The 18,293-nt window shown below is 44.5% G+C and overlaps 1 protein-coding gene across 1 annotated transcript in view; it reads right to left on the reverse strand.

The window, feature by feature from the left end:
* Positions 1 to 7,561: 7,561 nt before the first annotated feature.
* The window catches only part of gtdc1 (glycosyltransferase-like domain containing 1), a 29,921-nt gene continuing 19,189 nt past the window's right edge, over positions 7,562 to 18,293 (reverse strand). Inside the window, exons 6-10 of the mRNA XM_071914590.2 lie at positions 15,444 to 15,553; positions 13,691 to 13,835; positions 9,973 to 10,043; positions 9,427 to 9,518; positions 7,562 to 8,384 (exon numbers count right to left, since the gene is read on the reverse strand). Of these exons, the coding sequence (XP_071770691.2) occupies positions 8,301 to 8,384; positions 9,427 to 9,518; positions 9,973 to 10,043; positions 13,691 to 13,835; positions 15,444 to 15,553 (502 nt within the window). The 3' untranslated portion in view covers positions 7,562 to 8,300. The remainder of the gene's footprint in view (positions 8,385 to 9,426; positions 9,519 to 9,972; positions 10,044 to 13,690; positions 13,836 to 15,443; positions 15,554 to 18,293) is intronic.

The following is an 18,293-nucleotide window of genomic DNA, read 5'->3' on the forward strand; positions in this document are numbered from 1 at the left end:
ATTGAATTTCTCCTCCGTGAGCAAAGGTTTTTTCTTTTGTTCGGAGAGCTATTTTTGGTCTTGAAAGGCAGAGCAGGAGTCACACTGAAGAAGACCAGGTTCAGTGTGTGTGAAGAAGGGCCGCAAAGAACTCAAAGGGAACTGTTGGGGGGAAGAGGGGGGGGGGGGGTGTTATTTGCTGTTGTCCAAAGGAAGGAAGATATAAAAAAAAAAGGAGAATCGTTCAACAGCCGTTGCTTTTTTTGGGGGGGGGTGACAATCCACTTTAGAGATAAAACACTGTGAATGGCACACAGAAGGTTTACTGCTGAAACACGATCTTGATAAAAACTCGATGAAACAGGGCTCCGATGCGCAGCTGAATGATCTGTTATTGTTTGGGAGGATAATCGGTCCGGCGTCGAGCCACTCGGGGTGATTCAGCTTTCGGCGGGAGCTCGCTTCCTCCGACACACGCAACTCGAACCGTTCCAAGTCGAGTCGAAAAATCTGATACTCAACCAGGCATTGTCGAGGAGCAAATGTGATTTGTGTAAATACTGTCAGAAACCTTGCTCAGTCAGCATATGGATTGAGTGTACAAATAATCCCTACTGAAATACAATTGTAGCTGTGTGGTACGGTATGACAGTGTTCACATCAGTTTCGAATCAGCCGGGCGCTTTCATATTCCCAAACAGCAGTTTCTTTTTATATCCATTTTAAAAGCCAATGCAAAGACTCTGTCTGTATGGAATTTGTTCTTTTCTTCTCCCTCTCTCTCCTTCTCTCTCTCTCACCCCTGCTCTCTCTCTCTCTCTCGTGCCGAGATAAGAGAGTCTGTAATTATGGGAAAGCCATTTTTCTGTATTTTATTATTCCCTAAATCAGATGTCTCATGCTTTGGCAGCGGGGACTGGGAACGATGGGAGAGTGACATACTTAAACTAGCTTTGTGGTCGTGTGTTTCGCTAAATCTCCGCGGAGAAGAAAAGGGGGAGAATGAGCTCCAGCTTCGGGTGACCTCCCTCCTGGCAAACGCAGACACTTTCGAAGACCAAACGAGGCCGGCAGGCCACCAAAGCTTTCAGCGCCACATTTCACTCTCCGAGACTGACACAAGAAAGGGAGAAGTTGGATTGGAGAGTTAACGGCACTACGCGCCTGGTGTGTCTTTTCCCATGCTTTTTTTCCTGGTGGGGGCGAGAGGTGTGGAAAGAGGAGAGAAAGCCAAAGTAGTTTACAACACGAACACGAAAGCGCATGTATTATGCATGATGCCTTGTTGTAAGATGTCAGGCGATACGCAGTATTCTCCGCAGCGCTGCCGTTAAGCGGCCGTGTAATAATAAGAGAGAGATAGCAGAGGAGATGACACAACCGGCATCGGCTTGGAAGCCCTCCGCACCGAACCAGTCCAGAGTCAGTCCAGTACGGGAGTGCAGCTTGGTTTGTTTTGGGTCGGGGAGCCAAGCCTCTCTCAGAGCAGCTATTTCATATAATAACTGTCGACCACTCTGTTTTTGGAGAGCCCTCTCTTTGTTCTTCTCTGGAAGAGGGATTCATGGTAATGGACGCCTGCCTGCCTTAGTTAAAAAAGAAGAAGGAGAAAAAAAAAAAAGAAGCAGAAATGAAAGCATAGCAGTACAGTGTCCCCGTACTGAGGCATGCCACGTTCTAACCAGCGGGCCCATTAAAACGCAGCCTGAGCTCCAGTGGAATATGGCAGCATATTGATAGCATATGACTGTGTCACTTGAGGACAACTCCCGTCTTTCATTCGCCTCGCTTTCTCCCTTTGTCCTATCGAGAACACCGGCGCAGAGGATAGCGTAATGGCCCATATGGCAACGGTAAAAAAAAAAAAAGGCTAATGTGGAATCGGCGGGGCTCGCTCGTCTAATTATGGCACCTTTAATGCTCCGTCTCGTGGGAGGGGCGTCGTCTTCTGAAGCCTCATGGAAAATTGAGGCTGGCCCTTTATTTAAAAATGTATCTTTCAAGTGTTGCATTTTTAAATAACCCCGAGATACCGGGTGACAGCCGGCTCCTTTGATGCTCATCTTTTTCTTTATCACAAGCGGTTAAGGTTTTTTTTTTTATTATTTGTGCTACTCCGTGTACAAAATGGGGGAAAATGAAAATTTCCACATCAAAACGTGTCTTTATTTACTTGCATAACACTGTTTTTGGTATTTGATGACTTATTTGTTATGTTGGTACTTCTCAAATCATATGTTAAAAAACTTGCCCCCTTGCAACGTGCATGGGGCAAGTTAGTTATTAGAAATATGGGATTGGTGTATGCAATGAGAAATTGTGTTTGTCATTAGCCTAATTCAATGGGGGGTTGGGAGGTGGGGGGGTGAAATAATAACTTGTATGGTTCACAAGTCCCCAGTATTAAAAAGCACTGCAGACTACAGTGTGCCCCTGCCTATGGTTTGCTCATTGGCAGCGGCTACAGCGGCTGATGGAATAGTGTGACACCGGGTTTGACATTGAGATTCGTCAAAAAACCTTGAGAATGCTAATAAAGCCACAGTGTCTGACAGACGATCAGGCCTCCCTCATTCAGCCTCTGCCGGCTTGTCACAGCCGCACAACAGGTTCTCTCAGACCAATGTATCAGATGTCAGCAGCAAAACACTACTCTTCCTTATCCATATCCGCATGCTCACATGTATATTTGCATAAACAAATTTCCCAGACCAGTGTCTTTGTTTTTGTCATTCTTTGAGTTTGTCGTTCCATGCTGGAGGTGTTGTTTCAGCCTACAATCAGACAGCCGCAGAGCCAAGAGGATGGAACCAGCCTCGCTCCTGATGCGTGAAATTAATGTTGCTGTTCTTTGTTGATAATCCACCAGTTTCAAAAGGCCCCAAACCAACATTTTTTCTTACTTTTCAAAATTTCTCTTTCTCTCGTACGCTCTCTGTGTAGCTCTCCTGTTGTCTGAAATGGAAGTTTGTTTGCTAAAAGGGAATTCTCATTTCAGTATTCACAATATCATCAAGTGGAACAAACCAGCTGCAGCTGGATCATTTTTATTTATTTATTATTGGAGCTTTTTTTTTCCCTCCTTAGAAATTGCATTAGCCTTTGACATGAGACGAGAAATGATTCGGCCATAGTTTGTGGGTTTATGGAAGTGTGTTTCTTTGTGAGGCTAAGACGAGCGAACAAGCCACGGCTCAAGGCCACAATCTAGTCATTCAGAACCTCCAGCAACAATGATGCACTCATCTAGCAACCTACACATTAAGGAATGGACCGCTTTGCCTTTATTTGACCCCTGGCGAGAAAAAAAAAAGAGGCTTTAATTACGGGTGGAGAATTATCCTCACTCGGCCGTACGCGTGAGGAGAGGAATAAGGAATGACAACAGGCTCGAAATGTAACACCGAAACAGGCAGAGCAATCACGCTCCATCGCTTCTCTTGGTCTTGGTTTTACTTTGCACTAGGGGCTGAACCGCCTAAAAGCTTCCTAAAAATGTAGCCCCTGGAAAGAATACAGTAAGCAAATGTTAAAACACAGATAGCAGCGTGTGTGTGCCCTTATCAGCGTCTAGGAGGCGCCAAGAACAACTGCACGGCAAATTAACAAAATAAAAAGGGTGGGGCAAACAACCTAAAGTCACAGCTTCCAAGATAAAAAACCTCAGTGGGGATTTTCAGTGGGAGTGTGCCCGAGTTAAACGGGGGGGAAAGTGCCGTTGAGTGACAAGTTTAGAGTAAACAATCCTGCAGCCCTGAGGTATCAAATATGAAACACACACACACACACACACACAGCACAAATAGCACATAGGCTACACAGGCAGTACACATGACACCAACTGTTCAAAGCAACATGTATTAACAGGCCAATGAAAGGGTTTAATGCATTCACTGTTTTATAGACTTTGCTATAAAACCTTTATGAGTGGTGTGGCATTCTAACAACTAGGAGACTGACTGCATTGTTATGGAGGTTTACGGCGTCACTGGGTCGTGACCCCGGCTCTGTTCTAGGTGTCCTATGGCCACAGCCAGTAAGGCTAGAGCGATCATGGGCTTCAGATAGACGTTTGTCCACTTGAGCGCCCTCGCAATCTGCGTATCTGCGTGGTGTTTTTATCTGTTTTTCGATGTAATTATTGCTTCACTTCACACAGCTGGTTCTCTCTGCGTCCGGCTATTGCTAAAATAGATAGGGGAACTCATGAATTTCCTCTGGAGTTTATTGCGGACGTGTTTCGTCAGCTTTACCGTAGATCTGGCACGGGGCAAATGTGGTACAGTATGACCCACTTAGACAACGGTCGCGTCCAAATCGGCGACGTGTGCTGTATATCGTCTGTGGGAGGGCAGCATCTGCAGGCCTCATATTGGCCCCGGTACAGATCATTTTGGCCATATGTGTTAATTTCTATTTCGGGGGTAAACGCCTTCTGTTTACGTTGGGCTGTAGATCGGCTGTTAAACCCCCCACAGAGCTCACAGCGCTTTCTCTCATTATCAAACCTATAACAGTGACACTAACAGGTTGGTATTGTAAAGCAATTTCTACAGTACCTGCAACCAATTTCCTTACCCCACACTGTGATCAGCTCTGCCCATGATGTAGTCAAGACTGAATTTATTTTACAGTGAAAGTATTCCCAGAAAGCGGACTCTTTTTTTTTGGTACTTTGTCTTGTTTTACGTGCTCTTTTTATGTTTGGGATTTACAATTTTAGTGTTTTTTTGGTCAAAATCTGCGCTGTTTTGCATGAATTAATAAAGTCAAGTCAAGTCATCAGGTGCAGTGCTCACTATTTGACCAGTGGGAAAGCTCAATGAATCCATACATAGATTGCTGGAAGAGCGATGCCCGACTAGAGGCATCATCGCAAGATTAATGCGAATAATCTAAAAGTTGTCACGAAACATGCCGTGATGTAACTGCATTAGACCCTCGCTTGTGTCGTGATTCAAAATGTCCAATCAATGCCGCTTGCCGATTCATTTTCATAAGTGTATTGTTACTTTTTCATGCTTCAAGAAATGCCCAACAAATGTGAGATGATTATCTTTTTCAGCATATTGCCCTCATAATTTATTTAAATCATGCCAAATTTGACTATGTTTCTTCCCTCAAACATTTATCTAAATTACCTGAATTTGGAGAAAGAAAAGCATAGAATTGCTTTACAGACCTGCTTGACCATCTCTTGCGGCTAATGAGACAGAACATATTTACACTAACAGTATGTGCATGTATTGGAGACTTGATTTACATAGTGCCCTGGTACTGTCAACACACACTGTGTGTTCTTTGTGGCTCTCCGCCGCGCAGAGTGGCTCTGACACACTTTGCTCGGCGCGAGAGGAATCGCATTAATGCCGCCGCTCCTTCCTCATGCCTACCAGGTGGAAGAGAATCACCACGGGGCGAAAGTGTTCAGAGCGTTTAAACTGCGGCGTGCCATTCCCCCCCTCGTACAGATAGAACGCGCGTTAGTGGTAAATCGCCGTGATGTGCCGTGTTTAGTGCCTGTTTAATCTGTCGCACTGACGGTCGCACAATGCGTTCTGTTTCTTCTCTCGATAAGGAATGAACATGAGAAGACGGGTAAGACAATGAGCAGATGACACACTTTTTAAGTTCTTTCTGGAATCGACATAAACAAAAACGTGGCAACAAACCGCACCCAGCCACAATAAGACAGAACGCCGAGTGACAATGAACCATCTGGATAGTTGACAACTTTCTGTTCAGATGTCTTTATTTATTTATTTTTCTTTTTCATAACCACCCATTGGTGCAAAACGTTCGTCAATTGGCACTCCGAGGTGCAGAGCGTACTCTGGCACCCGAACTGCATCCTTTGTTGTTTTAGAGCACTGTTGTGTCAGAGAGCGTCGAGAGCGCACTGCGGCCAAGGAGGCAGCGCAGCAGAGCGTTGGAATCTTAACGAAGTTAGCCAAACGCTATCTTGCGAGAAAGCTGGCTCCTAATCCACAATTCCAAAACTCCTCTACATCAGTCCACATCTCACCACATCCTTTCAATTTACATGCAGGTGAGAAAGTTTGGTGGTGTAAACCTGTGGGCAGTGACATTAACTTCACATGCATCTGCCATTTGAATCAGTTTGTACATTTGATCCAGTGCAAGCGGACATGGAGGCAGTGACTCTCAACCTTTTTCAAGGACCCCTAATTTAGTCCACATTAGGGCCACAGACCCCCATTTGATGAGATTTTGTCTCTCGGACCCAAATCTGAGAATATTTTTATTGTTAGACATGATTTTGAACAGAATCCCATGACTATCTGTATTGTAGGTAGAGAGATAACAGTGAAACTATGATCAAAATAGTCATTCTTCTACATTCTCTAATTGTGTTTACTTCTTGTAAATTAAATAATAGTGAAGTTTAACAATTCATCAATTTGCTGGGGCCCCCCCGGAACCCCCCCAAGGACCCCTGGTGGTCCCCGGACCCCACGTTGAGAACCACTGACCTAAGGTGTATGAGTGCATGCAACAACACCTACTAACGGACATACTTGAACGGTTCATTGAATCTGCAGGTGATCTAGATGGGAAAAGATTCCAGACACCGAATGAGGCAACTGTTTCCATTCTAATCTTTGGATTGCCACACAACCTGATAACACAATATGAATTATGTCAGTAGTAACTCCAGCCACCATGCTGGGGCCCCCTGTGTACACTAAACTCCTACTCACCCATTAGCGGCATACAAAACCCCGTGCTTTGTATGGAAGCTAAAGGTGGGGGGCCAAGGGAGGAGGCTCCCCAAAGCTCCCCTGCATCCACCCCCTCTTCCTTTTATATCATCTGTGAGAATGTAAAATGCATTGGGATGGGGGCTGTGGGTAAGTACGCCCCGGGCTAGAGCCGTGTGTCGCACTCAGTAGTGTGGGTGGACAGTTTGATGCTACACCCTGAGGCCCGTGTTACCTCAAAGTCCATTAATAACCAAGATGGGCACCCCTCCAGTACCCAGTCTAGCCCTACAAACATGTGCATAATAGAAGCCTCTAATTCAAACACAAACTCCGGCTTTCGTCAGGATTCTCTCCATATAAACCCCGTGTTCTTCTGAGGCTGTTTTCTTGGCCTGCGTTTACGCCATAAAAGATCATGGAGACGTGAGGAGGCAGTGGATTCAGGTCGCTGCGAGCAACACTTCAGGGCGCCTGCTTAGAAAAGGGAGGATAGCAAATATGGAAAATTATCCAGATCTAGCACACTTCTAAGGTTTGCTCAGAATCACATTGTTAACCTCTACACCTTTCAAACTTGCCCCTCTGGACATGTTCATATCCGAATGCCAATGTAAGGTTGTCTTCTCTAGCAAATCGATTATTTAGATGTTGGAAGAACGTTCCTTTTAGCAATTGAATTGTGGACAGGACAGGAAGCCTCCTCATCACACATCAAAGGCTTCCTCCAGCTAAAAATACACTGATCATCCCAGTGTGTACAATATGTTATAGTGCATGAACTTTACCATTTCCACCAATTCCTTCAAAGAGAATGGAAATGACGATTCTGTGTAACAAGTTTATTTGTCAAGGTTTGTGATTTATAATCTCAGAAACATCGATGCGAGAATACAGTTACCAGATGTCATGTGTAGCAAATGTATGAGAATGATAAAATGGACAAAAATGTTATAAGTTTTATGACAACCACTCGATACCAGCTGACCAGCAGCCCCAGTAGGTTTTAAGGTCTGTTTAGGCACTTCGAGCAAACGCATTCCAGGGACTCTGGCCCAAACCTGGCAACCCAGGTGGAGAGGCGCAGAATAGCACGTCAAGCCACAACTTGGCTGCCGCTCTGTCGGTGCGGTGAAAAGGGGGGAAAAAAAACACAACACCGAATTCCAGCCTTACGTCTTCCAGTACAAAGGATAAAAATGGATACAACCGGATATATGAGGTGGCACCGCCTATGGGAAACATGAAAGCTTTTACACGTAACCCCCCCCTTCCCTCCTCCGTCTCCCTCAAACCACACGCACATAAAAGAGACTGTACTTCTAGCATGTGAAGATGGGGACGTTTACAGGTCCCGACACAATGTCTCCAGAACAGGAGACTGGCTTTGATTTGGAGCAGGAGAGGTGCCTGAGACGCTCTGTCTGGGAAGCCACCACAGGTTTGCGGGCCGTGGCGCTGTGTCAGGCATGACGACGGGCCCCAGAAACTCCCCTGGCAGACTTTCCGTCAACCCTCTAAATCCATCTCGCTCTGCCGCTAATGGAGTGAAGTAAGTGTGCCCACTTTCGAGGCCGCCTCCCTCCAGCCGGGGGCCTGTCAGGGACGGTGGTCCGCTCGGGCTGCCAGGAGGCTCTCGAAACCCTCCTTCAGGGCCGCCCAGGAATAGGCGGCGGTGTCGACCTAGAGCACAGAGATGAGGAAGCCAGTCAGGGAGGAAAAGGCCACGGTATATTGCGCTGCAGAAATGAGTTTGAGCAGTTTGCAACGGACAAAAGGACACGTTTGTGGAAAAAACGAGGCGCTGCGTTGGCTGCAGACTCGGCGGTGTGAACAGGCTTGCTGGCCGGACTAGTCGAACTCTTCACACACCAGCCCGCACCGCATGACCGCCTCCTATTGGTTTAAAATCTCACGTGATTAGTTATGTTGCCTTGTGGAAAAGTGTCTTAATTTCCTTTTCCGGTTCATTGCCTTTGTTTCCATCTCTGCGCTAACATCTCGTGGTCATCTCTTCTAAATTAATGGATTGGAGGCTCGGCTCGCTAAGCTTGTTAGAGGATATCTGCACCTTTAGAGAAATCAGAATTCTCTCTGTATAATCTAAACAACTAGTCATGTAAATAGAACAATCATGTAAACGGCTTAAACAGACTATTGCCTTACTGCAGTATTGGCAATAGGCATTACCGTACGCATGTAAATGTAGCCAAATATGTCTAACTGAATACAACCTTTTTAATCACTTAAGTAAAACAAACTACAGGCCACTGACAAAATAATGGAAATACATTCTATTGTACTACAAAGTTGAAAACAATGGAAAACATGGTGACAGGGATTTCAATATCTCCAGAAAGGGGTGCTGTATGTTACAGCACCCCATTGGCACTGTATGGACTCCCCTCTCTATTACCAAACTCTCAGTACGCCATGGCAGGGAAGGCACTGCTTTTAAAGGGGATGAGAGGTGTTGATTTGATTGGCTAGGACTGACGCCAGCCCCCACCACACCTGGTGAATTTATTCCTCCTAATCCAACACCTTTCACAACTGTGCCGCTGCTGCGCCTCCGCCTCTGGTCGCAAAATTACCAAAAATCTGTTGCTCACGCCCAAATGAGCACAGCGCAATGAACTTGCGCCATCGCCTGTCTTTGTGCCTCGATTCATGAAAATAGAGCCCCATGTGTTCATTGTGCTCTTGTCATGTCACAGTTAGTTACCTTTATGTTGTGTCTCCTGGCTACATCTGGCCTCCTGCAGAGTCCCTGCAGTCTTTTACACAGCTGGTCAGGTGTAGAGTACAGATACTCAGCTGTAAGGAAGTAAGGAAGAAAAAAAAGACGTGCATGCATGCACGCGCCCGCGCACACACATCTTTAATGAAACAAAACCTCAAAGCACAAAAATAGATACTGCTCACTTTTATAATTAAAAATACATATTACACTGAACTGGGACAGGTTTTACATAATTGAACCAGTATTCTTTTTAAAGATTCACATTATTTATGCAAATCTAATTGAAGGAAGAGATGGCTATGGACTTAAGAATCAGGTAAATTAGGCCAATATCTTTTTCTTCTTCTCGGAGCTGGGTGACTGTAAAACTTCTCGGCTCATTTACAAAGGGAATCCATTGGTAGACTTTCCCTCTCGAATCTTAACAGGAATATATCACCTTTAAAGGCAGGGAATCCTTGCAAATTTAAATAACTTGCACGGGCGGATCGTGTATTTGCCTGCACATCAAGAAATAATTGGCATTACCTGGGAATATTTCCGGATACACCAAAGACTTGGGACAAAGTGGATAGCAGCCACAATGGACGGCTTCTAACCTACATGATATTAGAAGAAGAAAATAGAAGTAATACACAGACACAGCAGCCATCGTGGAATACTTTGGCCTCAAGTTATAAATCCATTTGCAGAAAATGCCCAGAATCGGCAAAGACGCACTGAGGTTGCTTGCCCTGTCCCTAAAATTGCAAACTGGAAACATTATCCAATGCTGATAATTGCCTGCGCTGAATGGCCTTGTCAAGATGGGCGCCATTGTGTCGCTGTTGACATTGGTTTCTTTTCATGAACATTTCAGACTAAATGAAGTTCCGTACAGACTAGCCGGGGTGAATTCAGAGAAAAGAAAAGCGTCGGCAGGACATTTCTCAGCGACGTGGCGCTATAGCATCCTGTTCTCAAAAACACGGGAAGAAAAGCAGCTCATTTAGTGAGCCTTCGATCCCCACCGAAACACAGAATTGTTCAAAAAATACCATCACAAAATCCTAATAACTTATTCATTCATTTTATATGCTGTAAGTTGATAACAATGAGGAAGTTCAGCATGCGCTCCTCCCCTGCTCCAGAGTGATTCAACTCATTTGAACCCTGCTGACCACCGTAGTTGCCCGCCTATTTAAATATTTTGTAGAATGTACATTAATATTTGATGGCTTTTCAATCTCACTCCTTGCCATCACTTTAGTCCATCATTTCTCATGCTGGAAACATGCATATTTAAACACTAGATTCGGGTTCCAGGACTGCAATTTCATAGAATTTATTTGATGGACAAAGGACATGTGCTGGCACCCTGCACCCTGTCCTAACACCCGCTGATAACAAAATAATTCAAGCCACACCCCACCAGGAGACACAACAGTTCCCTGGACGGCTAGACTGCCCTCTACCTTTGAGCAATAAATGAAAGTACTCTGCGCTCTGTAAATGGACATAGTTCAAAAGCAATGCAAATCAAGATCATTGCGAGGTACGGCAAAGACCGCAGCCCCCCTGGTCAACGACGGCGAGAATCTATGAAAGCGATTATTAAGGTCAGTTCCGTTCCAGTGGCGTAATGTGTAAGCGTGCAAATGGTTATCAGGCTTTTCATCTCAAATATAATTAGCTGCTAATTTTGCTGGGCTAAATTACTTCATCACTGCAGGGCATGAATAGGCGTCTGCTCACATTGCCTACCCATAATTAATCAGATTAGGCCAAATTCAACAATAATGAGGATGAAACGCATTGGTGACACCTCGGTCTGGGCCGTATGACTGGACAGCCCGTTTTGCTGAAGCTGCTCTCGAGGGCTTTTATTGTTTACACTTGGGAGTGAGGAGCGCGGCTATCATGCGGCTACTTCGGCGGCGCTCTTAAGTGTTTCAAATGATAAGTAACATTTAGCCATTTTCTTCTGGAGGAGATGTAGAGCAGGAGAAGAAAGAAGCCACTTTGAGACGTTCAATACTCCCCTCCACCTGAGTCTCAAGGGAAACCCCATGCTGATATTGATCCTGTCAATGTGTAAATTTCTGTGTGCATGTCTACAGCTTCGAAAAACACACAGACACCGTACATGTGCGCGAGTGCTTTGTGCACAAAACACACACACACACACATCACCACAACCACCAGAGTTGACTATCAATAGAGCATAGTGGGTGGGCTGTGTGTCTCAGTTCCCCCTGGTTTTGGATCAAAGGAAGTAGAAACATCATTGTGGAAGGCCCAGAGGGATGGCTCTTCCTCAAACTCAGAAGGACAGTCTTTTTCACCGCCATAATTAGCACATGACTTCATTATCACGCAGATGTGAGATTCTGCCGTGTTTTCTTCCGACTCTTGTTTTCTTCCCTTATTAGACAAATCTTATTTTATTGGTGAACATCGCACGCGACGCACGTGACCCTTTGTCTCTCCGAACGCAGACTCTGCTGCCTTTGCAACTCAGACTTCACGTTGGACGCTAAAGCTCAAACTGTTATGTAAAGTAGGAAGTGAGCTCACCGAAAGCATATTACACTCGGATTAGTCATGCTTGGATACATAACCGCACACCGAGCTTGTGCCACTGTTTGTTGCTTGCCATTTGCTGCAAAAGGTACTCGCTAATGCTGCTGTTTTGCTTTCATTAAGTAAGCCGGTCTTCAACTTTTCCCTTCCCTTTTGCCCGCTGCCTCAACTGTACACCGCAGAAAATGAATGTCAGTGGTTCCCCGACAGCGAAACATAAGCTCCTATGTGAGGCTGGAGTGAGATCTAACTCTGCAGACTGGCTACGGGCAAGGAATGGTCTGAGATCTGTTTGATAAGATCATAACTTTTCCTCTACAGAGGCCAGCCTGCCTCGCTGCTATACCTTGACGCAGGCCATGTTCTGATGAAACCCTTCAAATGCGGAGCACAGGTGACTGAAGTTAGGGTTTCGAGGCATGCTTGTCTGATCAATAGCGGTTACACCTCACCCGCTTTTAGACTGTGGCCCCTTGAGATGAAAACCCCTGCCCTCCCCTATTTCAATCATAGCGAGGGTGTCCAGTCTAAGGTGTGTGTGGATGTGCATGTGTGGATTCCTTACATACACATGTTGCATACAAATGTGTATGTAATCAATGTATTTTATTGCATATAGACATAAACATATAACAAAACTCCATATTTAGCCAATATCCCTCTTAGGTGGTTTTCACACCTACACTGCCCATCAACATTTTTGACACACCACATTTTTCTTTATTTTTACTATTTTAGAATATTGGTAAAGACATCAAAACTATGAAATAACACAAATTGAATTATGCAGTGACCAAAAAAGTGTTAGTATAAGTTATATTTTAGATTCTTTAAAGTAGCCGCCCTTTGCCTTGATGCAAAGGCAAAGGCTTTGGAAAGAAATTCATACATAGGATCAACTTCACTATTTATATTTGTCTAAGAAACTAATTTCAAGCATTTAAGCATAAGCCTTTAGATCAAAATGGCTTTAAGATCAGATAAAAACATAGTACATTCAATGAGATGTGTCCAAACCTTTGATGGGCAGTGTATATTTGGAGCGGACTTTATTAACTTTTTGCTTTTTTCTGACAGATGTGAATATGCCATGTGGACTCTGGTGCAGATCCAAAAAATTGCAAATAATTTCTGTTGTGAAGGCAATTTTGATTAAGTCCGACCCAAAGAGAAGAAATTAGTTTTGTTGGTTCAGGGCGGGTTGTTTTTAGCCAAATTACAGCAAAGAGGAAAGAGTTTACGACCCTAGCTTGGTAGTTATTGTAATCGCCTAGACAGTAGAGACCGTGGAGTCGCACTTTAAAAGGACTATTACAATGTGAAAACCCAAAAAAAAGAACTACGTGTATCATTTTAAATATGAATATATAATTGTCAAATCAATTATGATACATTGGTATAATTACTGTAAACAAATGAGACCATGGTAGAGACTATGGGTAGCCTCTATCTAAAATTGGTCAAAATTAAGACCACATTTCACATAAACCTCATTGCTCTGACACAGAAGCACACAATGTAAAATGCAGTCTAGAGGCTGGTAGAAGCTGCCAATCTTCTCAGCAATGGTAGGTAATTATACTACTTTCTGAAAATGAATGTGTTAATGATTTATTGTTGTTCAAATGATACATGCAGCACCTTTAAATAGCAGCAACAAGCAAAGCAAGAGAAGTGAACTCACATGGCCACGCCAAAGAACTCGTGTTTGGCGGTGGAGATGACCACGTCTGCTTGGCACAGCACTCTGAGGTAGTCGTCCTTACTGGGCAGGAAGCCCCAGTGCAGAATATGGGCGTCCAGCGGCCCTCTGGCCTCGGCAAAGACTTCTGGACCAGGAGAGAGGTGAGACAGACATACCGGTGTCTACAGCTGACAATAGCTATCATTGTTGCTTTTATGATTGCCATCAAATGACGTGATTCGATATGCCCGCGGTTGATTGAGTCAAATGCCAAAAGACTGATGTACTTTGTCAGAGCCACTATAACCGGTGTCTCGTTTCAGGAGCTCTTTATTACCGAGGTCCGGCAGTACGGCCAATTAGATTTCCATTTGAGAGAATTCCACTTAATGCAGAATTAAAGAAATGAAACAATACAACCCAACGCATGTCATTGGGAAGCCATCTGCCGTGACATTTTGAATTCCTAATGAGTTCCGTGCTGCTGTGTCCTCGCTAAAAAAGTGATGAGCTCAGGAAGTTGTCTGGAGTCAATGAGCGAGTGAATGGGCTGAATTTGTGAAATCTGAGACGAAGCGACATTTTCATCTAATTTACAAATAGGGCTGCAAAAGCCTGAAAGATAATCTTTGAGGTTATGATATATGGACGGAGACACCATAATAAGAAGGAAAAACAGGTAAGGGGTGAAAATAATCAATACAGTGACCCTATTAAGAAAATCAAAGTAGATTAAAATTGTCCTAATGTGATTGCCTTCCGAGCAATCATAAACGTAATTACTGAATATGAGACAAAATTTACGGTCGGCCTTTCCATCTGTTTATGCTACTATAAAAGTTTACATCCCAATATAAGAGAGTGTGTTTCCTGTAACTCAGTCTTTGCTTCCAGCCATGGCAGGGAGTGTGTATTAATTAACTTAACACTACGCTGTAAATACATTTGAGTGTCCCAAAGTCATTATAGCATCATCAGCTGCAAATGGAGAGTGTATTTTATCAATTAAAAAGTGTCCCGAGGGCTAAATGCATTGGCCCGTGGGATGACCTTAACCCTTAATCTAATCTAATAACCAATAACATTTAAAGCCCGAATATTTACATCCGCCTTGGGTGCAACAACTTTCAATAAACCGTAACATCAACGGCACAACTTCTTAAAGGTGAGTAAAAAGTCAGCAAAGTTTTCTCTCTTTCTAAAAGCTCAAGTTCAGCAACCAAATGGGTGTTATCTTGAAACTTGCAACCCTGTAAACTGTAAGTCCATCTTCTCAAGAAAACAAGAACAGTTTTAGATGGACTTAAGACTAGACAACACCTTTACAGTCTGAGATGGACTGAAGAACAGAGAACATCTTTACATTTTAAGATGGACTGAAGAACATCTTTACAGTTTTAGATACTATAGACTACACTGTAGACTATATTATACTATATTATAAACTGCTACACTATAGAGTACTACAAACTCCAGACTTTGTAGTACTCTAGGGATAAGCAACCATGTGCCATGGAGTGCCGAGAGTATGCAGGTTTTCATTCCTAAACTAATGACTGCATCAGGTGATTTCACTGATTAGTTCCTCCTGTCTGGTTGAAGGTGTGCTAATCAGTGAAATCACCTGGTGTAGTGTCTCATTGTTTAGTTTTGGAATCACAGACGTTAGATATGTCAAACCGGTCATGGAGTGCAGAAGAACACAGATTGAGAAAGACCCTCCAAGTGTGTATGTGTGTGTGTGTGTGTGTACCTGGCACGTCGACGAAGGTCTCCCCCAGGACCGACAGTTGAAAGTCCAGGTCTCTCTCTTTCAGCTTCAACAGGGTCCTGAAGAGCAGCTCAGGGTTTTTGTCGTGTTCCCTTGAACCCCCAACACAAACAGAATCCAGCCTCGTTTGATGCCTCTTGTACACAAACGCACATTAATACAGAAACAGGACAGAGCCAAGAGCCAAGAGCCCGCAGGCTTACACTCCCGGTCCGACTCACCTCTCTGATTTATTCACTTGCGCACACACATACACACACACACGCGTCCGCACGTACACGACAGACGGCTCAGGTTGTACAAGCTGTGAGAGAGATCATAGCGCTCCCCAGAGGGCAATTGACTGTGATATGTGCGGTTGCGGTGCGCCAGGTGGGGGACTTAACAAGCTGACAGAGATCCCTGTTCTGTTCTGCTCCGCTCGCCGACTCGTTCATCCTTGATGCGAAGGTTTGCCTGGGAGGTTGAGCTGCTAGTTAACACACAGGTGCCGCGCTCAGCTGCGGAGCAGATGTCACGCTGTGCTAGTGGCCTGTCACTCATCTCCGTGCTAATCTCGATGGGTGAGATCACGTTAGCGTACAGCGAGCTAAAGGGGAGCGCCGCTCGCCCGCCATTGACAGCTTGCATCCACTAGCACCTTTTCCTAAGTTGCTGCGGAAATAAGTCCTGTGATGCAAATGCGCTTTGAATGTTTGATTTGTCACCTGCTAGTATACTGTCACTGACTATTACACAGTATGATATGAGTTAAAGCTTTGGTGTTGAGGCTAGTCAGATGGGCTGCGGTTTGCCTGCTGCAGTAATTGGATGGGTTCTGCCTTAGACAAGTAGAGATTTTTTATTTTTTTTAACCATGCTCTAGGGACAGTTGAGGTCTTGATGGTGAACAATTCAGTAATCCATGATGCCCCAGGGCTGAGGAAAGGGACATTGCCTTGCAAAAAGGTTCTATCATTGAAATCAGACAGCAGCGCATTTTATATTCCCCTAAATTCACTTAAGCTTCATTTTCTCCTGTCTCTCCTGTCCTTAGCTCACCCTTCATCCTCGCCCTCTTGTCCCATGTTGTTGGTGGTCTGACAAAACAATTAGACATCACATGTTGCGGCATTATTCCGTGCCATAGGTTAGCCTATTATTCAATCCTCCCCTCGTTAAATCTTATTGTAAAAAAAAGAAAACGTCTTCATATTTTCAGCAAAAAGAAAGTCAAACTGTGAAGGTCAGACGGTCTCTGCAAGGCAGAAGAACTGACAAAGAGCCCTTCTTGCGCTACCTCAGTGGGATTTCCTTAGGTGAGGTATTAGAGAGAAGCTTATTTATTCTCATTTCCACCGCTCATATTCACTGGCTTCCCCTGTGGATAAGAAGCTAATTCCCTTATTTCCTAGCCTTTTTAACTCCTTATGCGAGGCATGAATCCCTATTCCCCCAATACTGATACAGGGGAGGACAATGAGTGAATGAAACGGTGATAACGGACTGCTCCCATCCCCCCTCCGAAGGAAAATGAGTGTTAATTAACGTGTGGGATATGACTGTCAGGAAGAGCTTCCTGAGCGACCCCTCACACACACACACACACACACACACACACACACCTCCCTGTACAGTTGTATGAGGCCTGGCTCCCTACTGATGACCTAGATCTTTTAATGAGGACCGTTAACCCCCAGCGACAGTCAACCAAGTCTGAGCTGTCAGCCCACTGATTAGTATGTGAGTGACAAACAAAAGCTATGTGGCATCATCTTCACATAATCATCCCCACTGCCGATGCCCCACTAATCTGCCGCTAAGGCAAATAGAGGTTGCTCTCTAATCTAAGGTAGCTCGTAGTTCAGTGCTGGTGCAGTAGATGCAGTAGATGCAGTAGATATCAGGTGACGTAGAAATGACTTGGGCCTCGAAATCTTTTAGCCCAAAAAAAGCCTGAAAAAGCCTGTACTCAAACCTGAAGTAAGCCCAAGTGGTAATGGCTTTTTTTTGAGTGCCTAAGCCAGAAATAATGCTTTAAAGAAAAGGTTCACCCAAAAATGAAAATTCTGTCATTATCTACTCTCATGCCAGCTGAAACACAGGTGAAGTTTCTTTGTCCATATAACACACAGGGAGGTTGCAACTCCCTAGCAGCCTTCTCCAAAACAACTGAAGTCAGTGGGGACCGGCTCTTCAGAGCTCCAAAAAGGGCAAAAATGAACATAAAATTACTCTATACAGCTTGTGCAGCATAATCCAAGTCTTCTGAAGCCAAATGGTCGCACAGTGAGTGGAAAATACCTATATTTACACCATAATTTAGCGCAAATCTGCACTACAGCTGTTGTTTTCGAAGACATTTGCACTTGCCCACTTCTGTGTTAACTTCAATGCCCAGAAATTCTGTAAGGTGACGTCAGTAAACTGCAGAGAGGAGAGAGGCAAAAGATCTGATGTTGTTGGGTCCAGCTTTCTCTGGACAGAGCGCTCGCTCACTGATGTTTAGGAGACACTTTTGGATTGCACTCTTCGTCACTTCCTGTGTGTGGAGAAGATTTCCCACCAGTGTACATACCCAACACTCATTTAATTTGGGCAAATTCAGGGAATCTACGGGGTTTCAATGAGTGTGGATGGGACGCTCTTCTCTTGCAGCCCCACTTTGTGATTTAGGCTGATAAGACGGCTGGAGTTTTAAATAAAAACCAGATTTAACCAATCTTTTTGAACCCTAACCCAAAGCAAACCCACAGCATCTGGCTAGGTGCTGCTGGGTCCAGGCATGAACGTCAAATTCTGGTACCACCTTCGCAAATACAATATGACACGATTGCTGTTCGCATCCTTTGC

Source organism: Centroberyx gerrardi, chromosome 10 (genome assembly GCF_048128805.1).
Source record: "Centroberyx gerrardi isolate f3 chromosome 10, fCenGer3.hap1.cur.20231027, whole genome shotgun sequence".
NCBI classification, from domain to species: domain Eukaryota; kingdom Metazoa; phylum Chordata; class Actinopteri; order Beryciformes; family Berycidae; genus Centroberyx; species Centroberyx gerrardi.